Here is a 20,610-nt window from a genome sequence, read left to right on the forward strand (position 1 = left end):
AGGCCTCAGGCCGGGGCCCCGCCGGCAGGGTCACTCCCGGGGGCTGAAGGGGGTTTCGGCTTGCTGTCGTGGCGCTGAGGGGACGGGACCCGCACCAGAAACCGCCCACGGGGAAAGGTGTGGGGCTGCTTCTTGCTAAATGGCTTCTGCCCGGAGCAGAGGAGCTGAGCTCCCCCAGAGGAAGGCACTGTTTTGCGGCACTAGCCGCAAACAAATAAAAATTAATTTCTTTCTTTAGTGACACCCTAAGGAGACGGAAGGGAAGTCATTAAGTGAGTCCTCAGCTTGATCAGTCAAAATTAAAATGAACTGCAGGCACTTCTGCAGTAATGCTGAAGGGCTGGGATGAGGGCAAATGAGAATAAAGATTGCTTAGATGCTTAAACTCTGCGTTTCCATATTTTACAGGTTTGGGCTTAAGTGCACTGGGCTTGAAAGGGTAAAGACACTTTCAGGAAATAACATCCCTGTAATATTTAATACCAAATTATCAAGGATGTATCTTCTCGCCAACTTATTTTTGGCCCAGCACAGCTTTGCCTGTACCTAACGTTTATCCAAATCACAGGCAACGTTCGGTACTGCGTCTGTTTACACCGACGAGTACCCTCCTCTGAGAAACTTCCAGGACAAAGGTCACAGCCTGCGCTTTCGGGTTTGCCCTGCCCTCGGTGGCAGTTGTATGCACGCTCATGCAGTGCACTGGTGTTTGCTGGGTTTAGTGCTTTGTGTAAGAGACAACATTAGAGAAGCCAAGATTCATGTTCTTGGTGGACACCATGCCTTGTCCTTGCAGCAAAGGTGGGAGAGTCAGAGCAGACCTAGTAAATAAGCTAAGCGCAATAAATGTTGAATATAGAAACATTACAATTACTTGATGAATACAAAAATGTAAAGAAAAACTTCCTTCTTTAATGAAGTTACTTGTAGTTTAAAGGGTTTTACTTCCTGAAAATGCAAAGAAAAACTTCCTTCTTTAGTGAAGTTACTTTACTTGTAGTTTAAAGGGTTTTACTTCCTTTGCTTCTTAAGGAAGTCTGTACTAAGACTTGAATCAGCATGAAATGGATGTGAGTGCTGGTCAATGAATAACTTTAAGTAGAGCTATAAAATGAACCAGTTTTATTTCTCTGGCTCAGGAAGTTATTTTAGAAAGAAAGAATACATGTGAGAAACAAGATGTCTCATGCTGGGAGACGATACCAAGATAAGCAATACAGGCACCATGAGAACCATGGATCTGATAGATACGAGGAAGACAGAAGAGCAAGAAAACCATATCCATACAATGCAAGGTACGTCTTTATCACCTTAAAGAAACATATCACAGCAGGTCTATAACGTCTGTCATCTTCTTTCTTTGCTTTTTTTACCTTCATATTACAATAAGTAAAGAAAGCATTACTCAGCCTTGAAATCATGAAGAATGAGCACGCCACATTTGGAATCAGGGAGCTATTTTACACTTAGAAATTTAACCTTTTTCTTATTGAGCTCGAGAGGGGGCAGAAAGATAGGCTGCGTGACACAGGCAGTGTGAATTTCCTGGGGTTATCTGGATCAAGTTGGGTCACAAGTAGGTGACGTGTGGCCATGTGTCTTAGTACAGTTCCTGAAGAGGCTGGTCAGCAGGTGACGGCAAGCCATGGCTTGCCAGACATGCATTGCTTAAATGAGAATGTTACATGACTGAGACCAGCACAGGGACTTACTGAACTCTCAGGTTGCTCTAGTTCAGCTGTGAACAAGTTCATATTGATCTAAACCAAAATTAATTTCAGTAGTTGCAGTCAATAAATGAGTACTTGTATAAGTGTCTAAGGCTGTTTGCAGCACTTGGTAGTGGGTCAGCCCCTATCAGCACAATAAGCAGATTAACTAATAGAAGGTTTGGAGTGACAAAAACACTCTTAGGATATTACAGTTCTCCTTTCAGCCTGGCTAACCTACAGCATATTAGAAGTGAGCTTAGGCTGTTTTCCTTTGAGTGCATGCCAGCAACTGCATTGTAAGAGAGAGGTCTGTAGCTCCAAACAACACTGGCAAACTGGCCATGGCAGCAAGGTGTTCATCACTCCTGTTTAGTCTCTGGGGGCATGATTGTAGGGCAATTTAAGAATAGAGGCAAAGAGGGAGAGGAAATAAATATAAAGGTTATTGAAAAGCTGAGGTACTGAAGTAGTCCATGATAATATGCATTTTAGCAAGAAAAACAGGGTGAGAATAAAAGCAGTAGTGAAGAGCACTGTGTGGACTAGAAGGTCTACTTATGGCTAAGTATAAAACATTTGGATGGTGGTAATCCTATTGTATTATGAAAATAGCAAATGTTTTCTTCTGTCTCTCTTGAATCATGACAAATTGGAGAGAAATGGGAACAAAGGTCAGCCTGAGAATCATCCTCAGAGGCTGAATGACTGTCCTTAGCAAAAGCAGAGATCAGGAGGGGGTATAGTTAAATTTTTATCTTGAACACATTAGAAGTGAGAGCAGCAAATGCCAGGAATGCATTAATTGCACTGTGGAGAGAGGAAAAAAAAAAAAAAGGGTTGGAGGGGGTTTTTTTTGTGGGTGGTTTTGGGTTTTTTTTTCATATATAGCATAGTGAAAGCAATGCGTGAAAGGATAGCTATAAATTAAACCACCACTTCTTAGTAAAGTTCTTCTCTGGACTTCTTGTTTTTGCTGTTAGTTTTAAATGACTCGACGCGTAGACTGAAAATTGGTGGAAGGACTGTGAAGGCCAACAGACCATCCCTGTATCCACCGGGGATTAGAGGAAGGAAAGCAGCAGCTACAGATCTGCAATAGCCATGGAGATAATTCTTAGAGTCAAGCTGAGAATCTGGGGGGCACCAGCCCTCACTACAACTAATCAAAAAACTTTTCCATCAGTTGTTTTGATGGAGTTTGGCTTAACCTAACAGCATTTCCCCTGCTTAGCTGGCACAACAAAACCAGTTGCTTTTGTAAAGAAATTTCAGTATTTTGGTGAAGACGTAGGCTGATGGACCAAAAGACCTCCAGATACTATAATGAAATAGATGGGAAAGGTTTCGTGGAAACTGTAATTTGGGTGCCTAATGCTTTCATCCCTTACGAGCAAGACCTTCTAGCCAGAGCATTTCTCTTTCCAAATGCATTTCTGTCTGAAACTCCTATAGCAAGCTTCCTCTCATTGCTGAGGAGAAAGAGTTGCATTATCCTGAACTGGAAAGTCCTGAAGGAAAACAGGAGCGAAGGTGGCCAGAATAGGCCATTGTGAGGAAAAAAGCATCGAAAAGAAAGAAATTTTTTTTCCTAATTGTACTCTGTTGCTGAACATTAGGGGTTTTTTGTTTTGGTTTTTTTGTTTTGTTTTGTTTTCTGGCAAGTAGCAGGATACAATAGAGAGAAGCAGCTGCATCAGAAGTACCAAAGGGATTGCTTTCAAGTGAACTGGAAGTCTTATAAATCACACAGCTTATTTAATTTATGTGACACAGCTGCGCAGGATGCTTTAGTGGTTGCACAAGACACAGGACAAAGGTCAGAAAAATCAGAAATGGTTCGGCCAAATAGAGCTGTTGGCAACTACACGCGGAGATGTTAGCATTGGTCTTGTTATTGAATGTCTTAATTAAAATGTAAAAACTACAAAGAACATGATTTAATGTGGATGGATGAGATAATATTTGTAAGTTGAATCTGGAATTGGATGAAGATAAACCTTAGTGAAGTGCAGTGACACTAGGAAACAAAACTACAGTTGAAAATGCTGATCTGTGGATAAGAAATTCAAGATAAAAACTGAATAGGAAGAAGACTTTTAAAAATAATAATGCTGAATGAGACTTAAAATACCCTTTAATAACAAAAATCATCCAGCTGTACCTTGACAAAGGCAAGCTCCAATTCTGCTTCAGATGAGGGAGAACATTTAGATTAGACCAGACACTTACAAAACAATTTACAGCCAATGTTTCTTTTAACCTGAGTGTTAGCTCAGTTAAAAAAGGGCCAATTGCACTTTTCCCATAGAATAATCTGAATCTCACCAACCTTAAAAATCATCAGGCTTCAGATGTGGAGCTGTATGTCGTTGCAGCAAAGTGGACAATTCCATTTTGAAGAGTCTAATCGGAAACATGAGAAATTGATCTTTTTGGGTTGATTTTAGATTCCTCTTCAAATACCATCAAAGACCTCTAAAAAAAAATTTTTTTTGAGAAATTGTCTTTTTGGGTTGATTTTAGATTCCTCTTCAAATACCATCAAAGACCTCAAAAAAATTTTAAATAGGCAATTTTTTTTCCCACTTTAAAATCTAAAATCGTTTCTTTTAATAGCTTTCATTCTTTCAAAAAGGTATCTTTGTGAGACACGGTAAGTGGAAGTACAAACTTCACAAAATGCTTACCCATGAAATAGTTGTGCTACTTTACACGTTTATTATGTGAAAATATTTCTCATTTTTATTCTCTAGGTTGCTACGGACTAGCTAAACATGTTTGTTTTTCATGAAAAAGCTGTAGTACAATTACCTTTTGCAGATAACCTAAACAATTCAGCCAGCCTACTCAGTGAGTACAGAGTTTTCCAAAATAACAACGATCAAGTGCAAATATCCTTGTGAACATAGATTTATGCAAGTATTTGGGATATTTGCTTTCAAAACACACAAGCAAAAAAGGTCAGATACCTATGAAGCAGGCTAGCTGCTTCCACTAACAGGAGCATCTGCCAGTTTCTCATGTTCTAATGTTCAGGAGAGAGCATGATCTAATTAATGTACGTTAGTCGTTTACTCCATTGTAGATCAACAGAAGAGATCCGGGGTGGCCAGCACTCAAGGACTTCCACTGTGTGCTTGGACCCTTACTCTAAAACCTCAGGAACAGCACGGGAATATTTTGACCCACCACCAGAATGTTATCCTCCCAAGGAAACCTTCTCAATGAAGTGTTCAAAGGTATGCACAACAAGAGGTATGTGAGATTCTTATTGCCTGCCATCCGCTCCTCTCCTTCCAAGGACTTGTCTTGGTTTTGGTTTCGGTGTTTAGAAGCACAGTAAAGTAAAGCTAGAGGAATATAAAAAAAAAAACCAAACAAACTGGGAGAGTTAATGAATGGCATAACTGCGGGTTACTAGCATGTTTTAGGCATCTGAAGGCAAGATTCATAGAGATATTTAGATACTTGAAAATGCATCTCCAGAGTATACATACAGAGCATCAGAGTGGGTCGTGTGCGTAATCACTCGGGTTGTGCAGCAAGAGTTAACCTTTGAGATTTAGGAATAAAATAGATATTTGCATCTGTAGGCAATTTAAAGATGGCTGTTGAAGCTCTCATGCTAGTTTATTTCTGACACATTCTTCTCAGACTTTTTATCAACTCTGGATTTAATCCAGTTATCACTGATACATCTTTATAAAGCAACATTGTGGGAGACAAAACTATTTTATGGACATGAATCCAATAAAACAGCTCTTGAGAAATAACTTGTTTTTTTCATGGCTAGAAAGTGACTACAACAAGCAGAGAAACGAGCATTAATATGGGAGGAAATCAGCCTTAACACTTAGTAAACTCGTTCCCGTAAACTGAAAAAAAAGGCGCTAAAATATCCATTACTCCTTTAAAGTTTTCCCTCTTCCAGGACAATGAACTTTCTCACCTTGTTTGTAGGAAAGGCCCACTGCAGTCTGAGTTGGAACTTGCAGCTAGGTGCAAAGTCTTTGGCTGAAGTCTACAAACAGCTTTTCAGTGTCCTCCAGTAGAGAGACAAATGAAGAGTTCAGCTGTTGGGAGTAAATTAAAATACATAATGTTAGAGTATTTCTTCACTCCGTGAAGGAAAGTTAAATAACACACTCAATTTGCTCTTAATATTTCGCTATATAGAATGTGAATATGTGAACAATTTTAAGACTGAACTGAACTATTTTCTCTTATAAATATGTTCTGTGTATTTGTATGCAGTTTGTTTTTCATCTCGAGATTTAACTCCAACAGTTAGTAGAGCATATTTAATGATGCAGAGCCATACTGATATTTTATCCCTGATAAAATTGTATCAGCAGTTTCTTCTTCAACAATACTAAATTATTTTAACTCGTCTGAGAAGCTCTAGAAAACTCCATGCCTTATTTTATCACAGCTTCAGAAAAATGAAGTGGCAAGTTATTTTTAGTTTTCAGTTTCACTGGTTGTTTAGACTTATCGATAGCTTAATGTGACTTGCTGGGGTTTTTTTGAACTGCATTTGCTTCTCATTATTTCAGTGCATTAAACATCATTAACATTTTCAAAATGTACCAGTTTTGGATGCATCAGTTGACGATGATGATTTCACTCCCACCCCTCCCCCAGGTATTGCTCAGTATTTTCCAAAAATTTAATGTCTGAGGTTGCAGTGGAGGAGGGAAAAGAGATCATGTAGAAAATAAACCCTTTTATTAGCAGTTCTACTTCAAAAAATGAAAAGATATTGGAGGTTGATAAGATTCTGAGAATATTACTCCCCTGTTTAATTTTTGAAAGTACCAAGATTTAGCAGAATTTCCTAGAAGTGTTTTGAGAATTCTGTATTCCCTGCAGTCATAGTAAATGTTATAAATGAAAAGCTACATGAATTGTTTGCTAAGAAGTCAGTACATGTGAGCTACAACTTCTTACAGCATGAAAAGTTCCTGTAAATACTTCTTAACCATCTTTCTTTTGCCAGTGATTTATCAGCACTCTGGTGAAATTCCCCCTTCCTAATCACCGTAATTCTAAAACAAACTAGTATCAAACAAGGCTGGGAAATCAAGTGATGTACCACAGTCTTTTCCAAAGCAACAGCTGAAATGTGAACCTTAGTTTCTGACCATGCATCACTCTACTTTCACTATGGCTTTATTTTTTTTTTCTTTTGCCCAGCAAATATACTTATGGTCTTTGTGCATGTTGACCAGTTTGGCAAACTAGAGAGGAATTCTAAACAACCAGAACTCTGAAAAGTATATTTCCTTCACCCAGATACTGCCCTCTTCATCCATGCTTTTCACCAGCAATATCCCAAAAAGCCAAAGGTGAGTTTCAGAAATAGGCAGTTATTTTTGCAGTGATCATTCGAACATCTTAGCTGCAAGCAGCAGCAGAAAAAAGGACATCATTCTCCTATCTTTGTTATTCCCACCTTCCCTCCCTAATCCCTGCCCCCTTGTTTTTCCTACAACCGAATAAGACAATAAACCCAAACCAAATATAATGGAAGAAACAACTAATGCTGACCCCTTTTGCCAGTAGGAACATTTTATACCATCTAAGAAACTTCAAAACATTCTGCTACTTTTTCTTCCTTTTATCTTGAAAACAGAAGGAAAAAAGTCTGTTAAAACATTGTATGAGCAATACCTATTCAAAGCCATTCAAGTAGGATCACGTGGCTAGCAGTACTGGATCATACAAGGCACCTAATTACGTATCCTCTCAAACAATGTACTAGAGTGCAAATTTAGGAGGACCATCGAAGTTTGGACCAGTACAGCGTGAGCTGTCCTCTGGAATACTCTCCAAACTTTGGATTGGTGGAATTTTCTGAATTGGAAAACTGCATTCACTTCTGTTACATTTAATACCTCTTTACAGACCTACCAAATTTGTTTAATCCTTTTCTGAATCCCCGTTTGAATGTTTGGCCTCCACATTATCTTATGACGAGGAGTTCCACAGTTTCTTTGTGCCACTTGAAGAAGTACTGTTTTGTTCCTTAAAACGTTTTAAAGAAGGTGTCTCTGATTCTGGTGGTATTCAGAATACCTAATGATAATCTCATATATTCACCTTCTCCATGAGATTTATGATTTTTGAGTGAAGTCTTCCCTTTCTCCCTGTCACTGTGCTCCTAGCGCTTCTTCATAGACTGAAGAATAGTCAGTTCTGTCCCTATCAAGAGCAAAGTCTTTCCAGTTCTGGTTAGCTTGCCAGCCTTATACCTTTTCCAGATCCATCGTACCCTTTTGAGATGGGCTGACCGGCACTGCACTCAGAATTCAAGATAAATTCCTAAAGGAATCAGACATCTGCATAAAGGTTCTGGTTCTGTAGTCCTATCCTAATGCTTCCTAGCTTTTCGTGTGGTGTTTGACTACCAGTGAACACTGAGCTGATGTTTTCAGAGAAGGCTTCCTGATGTCTTTCCTGAGTGGAAATGATTTGTTTAGAGCCCATCCGTGTGCTCTGTAGATGGGGAGGGGGCTGTTTGTGTATATGCATGAAGTGTGAGATTGCTTATTAAACGCTGATTTCATTAGTTTCTCATTCAAGAGAATGAGAAACAGCAGCCTACCAATTTTACAGTTGGCAATCATGAAGAATTTTTTGTGATGATTATTATTAAAACAGACTTCACCATCTCACTTTTCAATCTTTTCAGTTCATTAGTCTGTGCATCTACCATAGGTTTTTTTGTGTGTACTTTTGAGATGAATCTCTTCGGAGTCCCCACTTACAGCTCTTTGGGCCATGTTGCAGAGCAGTCTTAGGATGCACAAACTATATTTCCTTCAGATAAAACTAAATGAGAGGGTGAGCTGTAACTACTAGCAGGCACTCTGTGCTTTGGACCAAACTAGAGCTAAAATGAAGTACTTCTCTCTCCCCAGAAAATGCCTATCGTGTAGCCCCTAGGTCTTCGGCTGCAACTGTTTGACTCTACAGATTCACTCCCATTGCACTGCTAAGATGGGCATAGCTAGTGACAGGCAGCACAAAACAGAGATTTCTCTCTTAACTCTCTCTGTTTGAAAACTGGTTGTTTCCTCTTACTCTTTATTTTCTTCTAACCACTACTAACCTGTGAGAGGATCTTTTCTCTCACAGGAGCTTTTGTCGTTTAAGAGCACTACCACTTGGATTGCCTCTCTTCATATACCTGCTGATTCTCTCAAATGACTTCCTTCTAACAAACTTTTGACTCTTCCCTGCTATGCTATCTTTATGTCTAGTTTCTGTATGTTTTTTTTCATAGGGATGTCACACTTGTGGATCTGCAGATTACAGATTCAAAAGGCAATAGAAACACAGGAGTCTGCCACATTCTGTTTCTGTAGTAGTGAAGGAGACTTACGGAACAGCTTATAGACTGGTGTCAAGCTGCCTAGATACTCTATATAATTATATGGGAACTGGAAATAAACAGTTCATGATAAAGAATGTTTTTTTTAATAGGGACGTCACACTTGTGGATCTGCAGATTACAGATTCAAAAGGCAATAGAAACACAGGAGTCTGCCACATTCTGTTTCTGTAGTAGTGAAGGAGACTTACGGAACAGCTTATAGACTGGTGTCAAGCTGCCTAGATACTCTATATAATTATATGGGAACTGGAAATAAACAGTTCATGATAAAGACAAACCTTTCATCAGCTAAGGAACTACTGCTTGCAGTAACCATTTCTTACAACTTATGCACAATAGTGTGTGCCATTTAAAGCAGCACGTGTTGAAAACAACAAGAGTTTTTGGCCTGGGGATACTTAGAGCTGAAATTCTTTCAGAAGAAAACGTTCAACTTGCTTTTCACAGCGCAGGTAAAATTTCTGTAGTTCTCTCTTCTGTGTTGAAAAACTAAATTAGTAATCATAGTTGCCTTTCAAAGGACCCCCGTCGGGTCCTTTGAAAATATAACCAGATTCAGTGCTTTTGGTTACCAGAGGAAATGAGAGAAGTGTTCAAGGCTGGCTGCCATGCTGCTTCCTTCACCTTAGAGAGAGCAAAATCTAAGTTAAACCCAAGAGTGAATTGCTGATCTTAAATCGGTCATAGATACTTGGTCACTTGACCTTGAAAACTTTTCATTTTATTTTTATTATGTATATTGGTGTGAAAGAGACAGAGCAATGCAATTCCAGGATAATGCTTCCTTTAGTTTTGCTTAAACAGTGAAGGTAAAACTAAGTTTCTCCCATCTTTGGTCAGTATGCGACTCAGGAAATGCCTGCACTTTTGCCTTGTATAGAATTGTACTGTGCTGGTCATAATTTCTGAGCTAATAACTTTTTTTTTAATTCTTCAACCCACTTGGCATTTAAGGGAGACAGCACTAAAAAGGTTAGAAAACAGTTTGTGGGGGAGCAAGTATAATTGAATCCCTGTTCTTTGCTGCCATGAATACAGCTTTGCGCCATGAATAGTGTCAGATTTCTTAAGCATATTGTAGGCACTTCCAAACAATCATGCCTTTAGCCTACATTCTAACATCCATAATTGTTAAAACCTTCAGACCAATTTCCTCTCAGAAAAAGACAGCATTATGGTTTGTAACAACAAGAAAAGTCTCCAATTTCAAGCATAGCCAGAAGGAAATATCAAACTGAATTTATTTGGAGGAGGAAATAGAATTAGGGAGTAACAGTGACTTTCTCCAGGATATATTCATGCATTAACAAGCCAGCATTAATTCAAATGTAAACATCTACAAGCTTTTGTTTTTACAAAACAGAGTTGAATTTTTTTCCTGTAGCTATGCATGCTGGCAAATACTCATAGACTGGAAAAAATACTGAGATGAAAAGTCACCCTAAACACAGGGTTCACGCTAGTAGACACTTGGTTTGAGTTACGGCATTGTTCATAACCATTATACTGCCGCTGCTATGTTGCTCTGTTATGTCCTGATACTGTTGTTTTTTGAGTCAGATGCAGGAGCAGGAGGGGAAAAATATTCTGCAGAGCACTTGTATCCCTTCCAGTGCTGTGGAGATGTTGGGGGAGAATAGTGGTCAGCAAGAAGCATTGGACTGAAGTAAAAGACCTTCTGTAGCTTCAGTTATGCATGTTCAAAAACACTGAACGGTCATTAAATGTGCATAATGCAGGTAACTGTGGATGAAAACAAGCATTTGACAAGTATGTTCAGCAGCACATGTTAGATCTCTTCAGCGGTGGTCAGCAGGATACTTACATTTCTGTGGAGGCACCCAATAGGATTAGAAACTGCTGTATTTTGTCATCGCCATCTTCACGTTTTGCCCCTACAGTCTGGCATGCTTAGCTCCTTTGAATTGTGCTCAAAGCTGTCATACACTGTTCCTGTGGCAGTTAATTTCAACGTATTTCTGCTGTAAGAAGGGAGCACTAAGGTCCCCTATAGACTCATTGTAATTAATCATTAATTCCCCCTCCTATCTGTTACAAAGTATATTTTAAATACAGAGCAACTAACAGACTGAATTTGCCATCAAGTTTTTTAATCTTGTAATTGTGAAGACAGAGGATATTAGTAGTGGGAATTGGACAGAGCTGTACAGATTAAAATAATCCCAGTTATTCAAAATACTTAATTAAAATTGCACAGTAACAAGATACAGTGGCAGAGCTGCAGGTAACGTTCCTGTTCTGAAGTTAAAGTATTTCACTTGGAGGTAAGTCCTGTTTGCTGTGAAATACAAATAGCCACGAGCAGTTAGCTCTATAAAAACATGCAGGGGAGCTACACTAGTTGCAGATGCCACGTTACCTTTAGCAAACTGTTGCCCTGCCAACATAGGGGACTTCATTCTGCCCATGTCTTTGTATCGGATTTTTTTCATCCACCTTTTGGCATTGTGCTAACATGTACACTATTGTTTTTAGAGTCAGCAGAACTACAACTGAGAAGACTCACTTAAGTTGGCAAGGGAAGATACTGGCAAAGTTGATGTTAGCTGTTAGGTATGTGTTAGACTCTAGCCCGTGCTTCCCTATTGGGAAAACTTAGTTAAGTCTGCTCTCTACCAGTATAGAACAGGAGTTGCACCATCTTTCTTGTAAGACCACTGGGTTTGTCTTCCCCACATCTGACTCAAATTCTGGGAACCAAGAAAAACTCAACTTTTTAAAAAGTGGCTTTCGAAGCTGATTGATACAGCACGCTGACTATCTATTGAATGTAGCTCTATTTCTTGAGCAGGTGATCTTAGCTCACTTACTTGAAGGAGAAAAATCCACCCAGTCAGGAATGTTGCTCACCAAGTGTGACAACCCACAATTGGTGAAGTGAATGAGAAGCTCAGGTTCACAGGTGCCTCCAACCTGACCTACCTTCAGCCAGACTATGATTACTTAAAGAGCAATAACACCGCAATCTTTGTACTTTCTAAAGGTGGCTTAGTTTCAGTTCAAACGGAGGGAGTGGCTGTGGAAAGTTGTCATAAGGGACAAGAGTGTTTCATTGTTTTCTGAACTCTTTGAAAAAAAAAAAAATCCTGCAAGTTTGTTTTGACACCAAGGTATTTGTTTACTACTTGAAAGAACTATGGGTACATTAGGAAGAAAAAAAGGCCATTTCCTGAAATGCAGAACATTAAGTGACCATGCAGAGACCTACCAGTGCTACAAATACATGTACAGCCTTTTACAGGCGTTGCATTTAAATCACTATTGCCAACTGGTACAGTTTAATGCAAGACCTTTTGCTTCCCACCCTCTCCAAAATTGTGGAAGATGACTCATGCTTGGTTAACAGGAGAGAAATCAAGAACATGTTAGAAGTGATGCTTTAAAGAACTACTGGGAACAAGTAAACCAAAGCTGTTGTTCCCAGGCAGGGGCTGTGTCTTGATGGCAAGTAAATCTTAGTGTCATACAGTGGTCGGGAACTATGGGGATAGAGGCTGCAGGAGTTCTACAAATCAAGTCCACCCTTTCCTGTGAAAATTGGACAACACTGTTTAGAGGATGGGAGGGTATTAAGCAGAAGGAATAGAGCAGGTGGGACAGTAGTTCTTTAAGGGAAGATGATACACAGAAAACCAGGACAATACATTTGGGTCTGAGCACTCTGGTTGTGAATGTAAGGCTTCTCTGAATCATTAAAAACAAGGCTGGTCATCCTTTGAGATTTCCTAATGGAGTGATTATCTTGCCTAAAGAGGGACAACTTACTAAAAGATAATAACAATGCTTCTTTCTAGAGCACATAAATCATTTAATTTTCCCAGTTTTAACTATTTTTTTCATCGATTTCCAGTAAGACGGATATCTCAAATGAGCATAAATGTGTTGGGCACTTACGTGCCATTTAAATTCAGTTGGCTCTGAGTATGTAGTTCCCTTAGGTCCTTTGAAAAGCCAAGATTCTGTTGGTGTTACATTGCCGAACTCTTGTGTTTTACGGTTGGGTTGTGTTTTTTTCCGCCTTTGAACATTACTCCATTAAGGAGATTTTAGCATAACTCAGTGAAAGCTAAATCCCACCACTGGCTGGAGAACAGAGAGACCTACAAAAACAGTGGTGGGGTGGGGGCTTGGGGGGGGATTTGTTTGTTTTCGACAAAGCTATGTATTGCCCTGATCCCGCATCAGTGAAGTTGGTTGAATTCTTGTTGCTGGTTTCAGTAAGATCTTCCTTTGTACTGGTATACATAAGGGGAATAATACCGTTAGCAAGATGTTTTAATACTTTGCATCCAGATTTAATGTTTTTAATCTGTTGCGACTGTTGTCTCCATTTCATTTCCCTTGTTCAGTTCTCCTCCACTGTTTTGGTTCCTCCCCACTTCTGTCACATTTTTGTCCCCTTCTAAAAGCAGAACAAAACCCCTCTTTCCTTTGATGTTTTCTCCCTCTTCCCACTTACCTATTCCTCCTCCCACTGACTCAATTTAGTAGTGAGGTGACCAAAGCTGCGTGTTGAGCTGTGCCTTTGCTCTCTGGGGAATGCCAAACCTGCGCTGGCAAGAGAAGTTCAGCATTTGAGATCCTTTTCAGGACTGACTGCTGCTTTTGTAAGTCACTATATATGGTCAAAATACTTGTGTGCTCCTTTGGGGCGATCACCTCTGAAAAGCGGAAAGCTACCCAAACTGGGAAAAAAACCAAAAGACAACTTTCAGTGAGAAAGGCTGGGAGAATGATTTCTAATGGGTGTGTTGTAGCCTCTCATTCCTCCCTTCCCTTCTCCTGGAGTGACCCCTAATGGGATGTGACAGAGGCGCCACTGACCTGTGCGGCTCCTAGCGCTGCTGCCCTGCCTCTGGGGTCGAGGTGTCCGAGAGGGACAGCCGGGCACCCCCGGGGCTGCCAGCTGGGTACCACTGGTCCTGGTGGTATGTGGCCTGCAGAGGAAGCAGGGGGACAAAGCAAGCCAGAATGGAGAACGGCAAACATAAAATACCTTAGAAGTACACAGGGATGTTAACTCCAGAGGAGGGAGTGATAGCAAAAGAGACAGAAGAAAGAGTCCATGTGCAGTCAACAGAGGAAAAAAAGTGACTACTGTGCCAAGACACAGTGGAGGGAGACACTTTGAAGGCCTCCTCTATTAGTCAGGCCCTCGTAGGGTCAGGGGAGTTCAACAGAAACAGCCAGAACTGGCTGTCCTGCAGATTCATTTATGTCAGCTGCAGAAACATAGGAACAAACATGAATTGACCATTTTACTTTATGTACACGTGTACGTACACACACAGTGATCCTGACACCTGAACATTGGGGCCATCCTGCCACAGTGCCTGGATGAAAATGCCTCTTTACAGCTTCCGACACGTGAGACTTGAGACTTGAGACTTGAGTTACTGGGTACCACACAGTCAGCCACAGTGTAGTTTTATGAGGCAGAGCATGCAGATTTAACAGCTCACCTCACCTGAAAAGGAGAGTTTCTGGTCTTTCTCTGGTCCTGGCTGTGTTATTTCCCCTGCTAAACTCATGCCAGCACGATTGCTCATCAGATACGCTGTGAGTCACTTCAAGTTGCTAAAGTTGCAGGAAAAAACAGCAGCACACAAGAAAAGAGTTGAATTGTTTCCTGCTATTTTAATTTATTAAAACAGCTCTTGGAAGGGCCTAATGCTAGGCCGGAGTTATTACTGGGCAAGGGAGAAAAGTGGTGACTGCCCAGCCAGGGGTAGGAGCCGTTAGAATAAGGTCAGCTGCCTGTGGATCTGTACCCTTAACAGCCTGCTTGGCTGCTTTGCTGGACGTTTGAGGCCACCATTTGACAGAAGACAAAACCACTGATCAGTGGGTTAATACCATGGCAATAGCCCAGCATGTATCTGGTATAGAAGGGAAAGGAAAAGTGAATAGTAGATTAACAGTATAAATTGGAAGGCCGCTGTTTGTTATAGCAGGAGGCCTCCCCACAGCAAAAAAAGACTGGATTCAAACAAAGTTAACAAGTACAATACATTGAACTTACTATCCATTGCAGGTTTAGTTTTTATGGAATCAGTGAAACGATTCTCTGGAAAGCTCCAGCAACACCCACTGTCTTTTAGATTGCAGCCGTTCTCCTCACCTTCAGTGCTGAAAAGCAGTGCAGGAAAGAAGCGTGGGAAAGGAAATGGAAATCCAGGAGCCCAGACTTGAGTCTCGTTACTTGCTCAGTATGGAGGGGGTTAGTTCCCAAAGCCAACTGTTCACTGTGCTAATTCTAATACAAATCAGTAACATTTTAGATAGAGCCCAAGATTTTGAACTTGAGAAAGGAAAAAATAACCAAACCGGTGGAATTCTGAGGTTTTCAGACCGCCTGTCATTTTACACTCAAGTCTTGCAATGCATTCATTGTTGCATGGGATTAGGGAATAGTTGTAGAAATAAGTAACTTCCCCATAGGAAGACCTTTTGGCAATCTAGTTTCTGCAGCTATAAGTCTAAGATGATGTAGCTAGCCGGCCTGCGCAAGCAGGAATGGCAGCATGGACTCAGAAGCGTGGCTTTTAAATCGGCCCTTTCTGCCAGCAGTACACTGCTTGACATTGGTCACTGCTAGCATGTGTGTGTGTTAGCATACCTTGACAGAGCTAAGAGTCAAAACTTAACCATCCTTTTATTCCTTATTTCTCAAGTCCGTCTGTCCTGTTTATACTAGTATAGTGGGATTGGGTATCAGCTTGTAACTGTCACAGATCAAGGTTGCGTGAGGCTTTTGGGGCACCCGGGTCAAGATCTGAACATACTGTAGGCCTTAATATTTCCATCAAAGCCGTGATGATTGTACAAGGCCTTAGGGATTTCCACTAATTGTCTGCTACTTTCACAAACCCTGCTGGCTCTCATCGTGGACCTGTAATTCACAGCTTCATTCTACATACTGCTTATCATTTTAGGATTTTCTTTAATACAGGAGGCTTTGTTATTGCACTTTTTTTTTTTTAAAAAAAGTTAATCCATGTGATGCAAATAACTGGTGGAGTAACTGCTAATGAACCTCTCTCCATTGTTTAGTTACTCTAATCAATTCTACAGCAGGTGTGTGTGAAAACTGTACAGGTACATACAAAACCTGTCCAACCTGAATGTCCCGTCTAAGGACGTTTTTCAAGCATGCCATTAAAGCATCTACTGCTGCAGTTAAAAATACAGTAGACGTAGACTGATCGTATTTGTCATCCCATGAGCAGAGAGACATGTTCTGGCAGCCCTACTGTGGTACCAGCAATCAGCTCAGTGAAGTTAAGGGGTTGCATACAGAATTTGTGTGAATACATAGGAAGTTTTGGAGCAGCGTCATTGAGGATTGGGGTCAGTTATAAATGTGGGGAGGTTAGCAGCAAGTGCTGACTACTTTGACAACAGAAAATTGCCTTTTCTAAAGCTCAGCAAGGTGATGTACAGGAAAAGTTGATGCTCAGTGGGTCAGAGTGCCTCACCAGTCATAGACGAAAAGGAAATTCTGAAGACAGCGGTAGAAGAAAGCTGCCTGGTCATGAATTCCCAGCTTCCAAGTTCCCAAGCATATTTAAAATTTATGTTTCCTTTAATCAAATAGTCCTTCCTCCCTGTAGACTTGTAAGAACTGCTTCCTGATGGAGCATCTATGAAATCAGTAGTCAGCCCTTAAAAAGGGAAGTGGCCTTCTGCATCCAACACTGTCCAAGGGCCCTGAGGACCTAAATTGACTCCCTGTATTTGGAAGGCATATTGTACAGCTCAACTGAGCAGACAAAAAATATCTGATGCAGTTCCAATGAATGTCCTGTACAGCTATTACTCTCTCAAAATATTTTCAACAGTCATGGTAAAGTGATGACTCTGTACCCATTAAAACATTGAGTCTTTTGGCTGCGTTGTTTGGATTTGATATAAGGAGTTCCAAATCCTGTCTCATGGACCAAGATTTAAATTTCTCTTCACATTTAGCTTCACAAATATTTCCTTTGAAATATTTGAAGCCTCCTGAACAGATTTAGGAACCAGCATGGTTATTGCCCTGCTTCACAGAAGTGGTTTTGTGGAAGGGTCAAGGAAAACACATGTTGTCATGCAGAAATCAGCATCACCTCTGAACAACACATACATAGAATTGCACGCTTAGTTCCTCCTCAGCAAGAGCACTTTGTCTTCTCTGCCCGCTCTACCTAATTATTTTTAGGATATGAAATCTGTATATGTATGCGCTTCTGTATGTGTATATATACACACACACAAACTGAAACATGCTGAGCCTCAGATACTCTATTCCCAGGTATTACCACCATTATCACCGCTCCCCTTTGTGCTTCTGGGATGGTTTGCAAGGCCATGATGTGAATGGGCTCAGTACCTACCTACAGCTGCGTTAGCAGAAGTGAGGAGACCAGTCTGGGTACAGGGGGAAGCAGGAACTCCTGAAAGTGGCCAAGGCCCTTGTCAAACCATTGCAAGCACCTTCCCATGAAGAGCAAGCGGCAGCAGGAAGGTGCTCGTTACCTCAGCCCTCTGTGGAGGGAGTAAGAAGGGGCAGAATGGGAATATCCGGTAATCCTTCATGGTGGCTGTCACTGGCTTTCTTCGGTTAGAAGGATCTGGCAACACAAGAGAGGAATTTGTCTAATTCCCTTGTGTGCTGCTTCAGCCCTTTCTTTTCAAGTCCATACAATCTTGACAGCTCAAGAGGAAAATGCCACGGTGATCAATGTTAGCAGCATAAAATGAAAGTCTGTATGCAAACTGCAGATCCTGCCCCACTTTAAAGACAAATATAGGACCACTGTGTCGAACATCTTACGTTCTTGGCTGTCAGACTGCAATGGAATAATAAGATTCACAATTCTGTAATTAACTTCAGAATTTGAGGAGCAACACGCATGATACACTAGGAGTTTTCATTTCCTGAATAGGCAACTCTAGCTATGCTATGCTTCAACATCCGTCATGTTTACTAATCTTAGCCTGACCCCTAGTGAGCTGCCACAGAATAAACAGATTTATCTAACAGATGCTGCACCTTCCTGACAGGCAACTACCACACAAAGAAGTGATTTCTCCGCATTTTTTTTTTTTCTTAAAAAAACCTTGGTTACCTTTATCAGTAGCATAACATAAGAAAAAGAAGAGTCAGCTCAGAAGTCATGAGGCTTTCTTCTGAAGGTGGGGGTGTGGAAGAGAATGCAGGACCCGCTATCAAGCTTACTTAACTTACCTCTGCATATAAGGTGGTTTTTGCCTCCTTCTCCTCCTCCTTTTTTTTGTGTAATCAGGAACTGCTTCTTCAGATTTATGAAGAGTTTTTTATCTCTGAAGGAGGTGAAGTGGAAGTTGCATCTGGTTAGATATATTTAAATAAACAAACACTTAAACACAAAAAAAGGGTGTAAGTTAAAGCAGTAAACACATTTTAAAGGACCTAAATAACGTGCACAATTTTTTAGAAGCTTCTAAGTTTTGTTAAGCTTTAACCTCAGCATTTTGTTCATACTGGATATTTCTTGCTCAGTGTGTTTATGCCAAGTAGTTAGAGGCCAAAATACAATCACTGTGCACTTGCCTTGGCAATAACACAAGCACAGTAAAATTTTTATGGATTTCTTTCCCCGCATGAAGATCCATTTATCAAGCACACTGACAAATTAAAAAAAGTAATTTGCCCAACCTCTGAAATGTACCCATGAGAGCTCACGCTTTTTTTTTTTTCTTAAAGCAGCATTCTTCTGTAGCTGTAGCCAAGAGGACTATCTCGGTAATAGTGTTCTCTGTCTATGGTTTTGGTGTACTTCTGTCACCCCCAGTTTGCGCAAGATGTGATTTTGACACCTATTCCCATCTTTCTGCTCCCTCTAGGCATTTTGAAGTTTGTGGAAATCACGGTTAACCTCCTGGTGCTGATTTGCGTGGGCGCTGCCCAAGCCTCTGTTGCAGGCTTCACATCCCTCGGCGGCTTCGGCACCGGATCCTTTAGCCTGAATTCGGCCTATAGCCCCTTTGAGGGCACGGAGCTCCGGGAGGTGAGGGAGCTAGACATGCAGTTCACCCAGATGAGAGCCCCTTGCGTGTATGGCGGAGTAGCCTTCAGCTTAACAGCAGCAGCACTTACCCTTGTCTTCCTTGTCGTGGGGGCAAAACCCATCCAGCAGCTCAGGATAGGGCTGCTGGCAGGCGAATGTGCCTTCAACCTGCTGGCCGGCGTGGCGTACATCGCAGCAGTCGGCCTCTACCTGCATTTTGTCAGCCAGGTGAACTCCACAGAAGTTTGCAAGAGGCGCGAGAGGCTGTATGCGCGCCGTGGTTATACCTCCATGAACTGTGTGGTCCAGGGCGGCGACGCGGCCGTCAGCCTTTTTGGTGTCGCTGGTGCCTGTTTGTACTTTGCCAGCTTTGTGGTCTGCATCCTTGCTATCCGAACCGTCCGGGCCTTCCAGAGCCACGCTGCCAAGGCTCAGCACAGCCCCAAAAGCAGCATTAGAGACAGAAGCGTCAGAAACGACCATGCCATCTACAGGACTTCTGAAAGCTCCCACAACGTCCAGGCTCTTGCCACGTTAGTGTGAAGTCAGCTCTGGGACTGTGCCAGAGAGCTGGAGCTTCAGCAAGGGACGGACACTGGGCATCGCATGCTAAACAGGTGACCAGTCCACAATGTATTGTCCTACAAGGTGCTGAAGTGTGTATCGAATCGCCAAATATAACAATACTGCTGTAACATGATGTAATAAAATTGACATTGAGTGGATTTTTTTAACAAGGTTTTTTTGCATCAGCTTCTCAAGCTGGACTCCTGCATTTAAAATGTGTTTGATTGTAATGTTTTCATCCTGCACGGAGCAAATCCAAACAGCAACGGGCTGTTAACTGGTTGCAACCACAGTGCTGCCAAACTTGTGCTAACAAGCACTTCCTTTCCTCTCCCATGACGTAAGGAATTCAATACACAGCTAGGATGGGCAGCCTTCAACAGATCCTGTGCCTGTCGATGGATCCTATTGCCTTACATCACACCGCTCACAAAGCAGAGGACACTCGAGTGCTTTTCTGAATCACAACTGGAGCTACACTTCTGACCTGTTTCGCTTGGGCTAGTGAAGCTTTTTATCTTTTGAGTCACAGGGATTGACACATGCCGATCATGTGCTCCCTGAGGAATGCTTCTGGGAGGAACTAGCTGCAATTTCAAAGGTAGCATTTGGGTCCTCCTCCAGTTCCCTACTATGTTTTCCCCATCTCACTGAGTGCAGATCAGAACCTGAGAGTCAGCATATTGGTCAGCTATCAGCTTAGTAAAGATACCGCTTGCTTCTGGAACCACCTAAACAAGGTTTGGCTTGCTGATTCCACAGACAGTGGTGGGCAGAGCCCGAGTCGGGAGCACGCTGGCTGCCCTGGAGTTTTCCATGGGAGTGCTGTAACAGTGACAGAAAGTACATGTGTCCTTCCAATATCTAAACACACAAAGCA

At 41.4% G+C, this 20,610-nt stretch overlaps 1 protein-coding gene across 1 annotated transcript; it reads left to right on the forward strand.

The window, feature by feature from the left end:
• The first annotated feature begins 1,134 nt into the window (after nucleotides 1-1,134).
• LOC103898876 (MARVEL domain-containing protein 3) lies at nucleotides 1,135-19,706 on the forward strand. The gene is made up of 3 exons (XM_009279241.1): nucleotides 1,135-1,295; nucleotides 4,798-4,967; nucleotides 19,000-19,706. Exons 1-3 carry the CDS (start codon nucleotides 1,180-1,182, stop codon nucleotides 19,704-19,706), a joined length of 993 nt encoding a protein of 330 aa, XP_009277516.1. The 5' UTR covers nucleotides 1,135-1,179.
• Nucleotides 19,707-20,610: the final 904 nt, after the last annotated feature.

Source organism: Aptenodytes forsteri, unplaced genomic scaffold, assembly GCF_000699145.1.
Source record: "Aptenodytes forsteri isolate BGI_AS27 unplaced genomic scaffold, ASM69914v1 Scaffold81, whole genome shotgun sequence".
Classification (NCBI taxonomy): domain Eukaryota; kingdom Metazoa; phylum Chordata; class Aves; order Sphenisciformes; family Spheniscidae; genus Aptenodytes; species Aptenodytes forsteri.

Coding starts and splice junctions, on each gene's coding strand:
- LOC103898876 (XM_009279241.1), top strand. CDS start 1,180: ATGTCTCATGCTGGGAGACGATACCAAGATAAGCAATACAGGCACCAT. Junction 1,296..4,797: donor CCATATCCATACAATGCAAG/GTACGTCTTTAT, acceptor ACTCCATTGTAG/ATCAACAGAAGAGATCCGGG. Junction 4,968..18,999: donor AAAGGTATGCACAACAAGAG/GTATGTGAGATT, acceptor TGCTCCCTCTAG/GCATTTTGAAGTTTGTGGAA.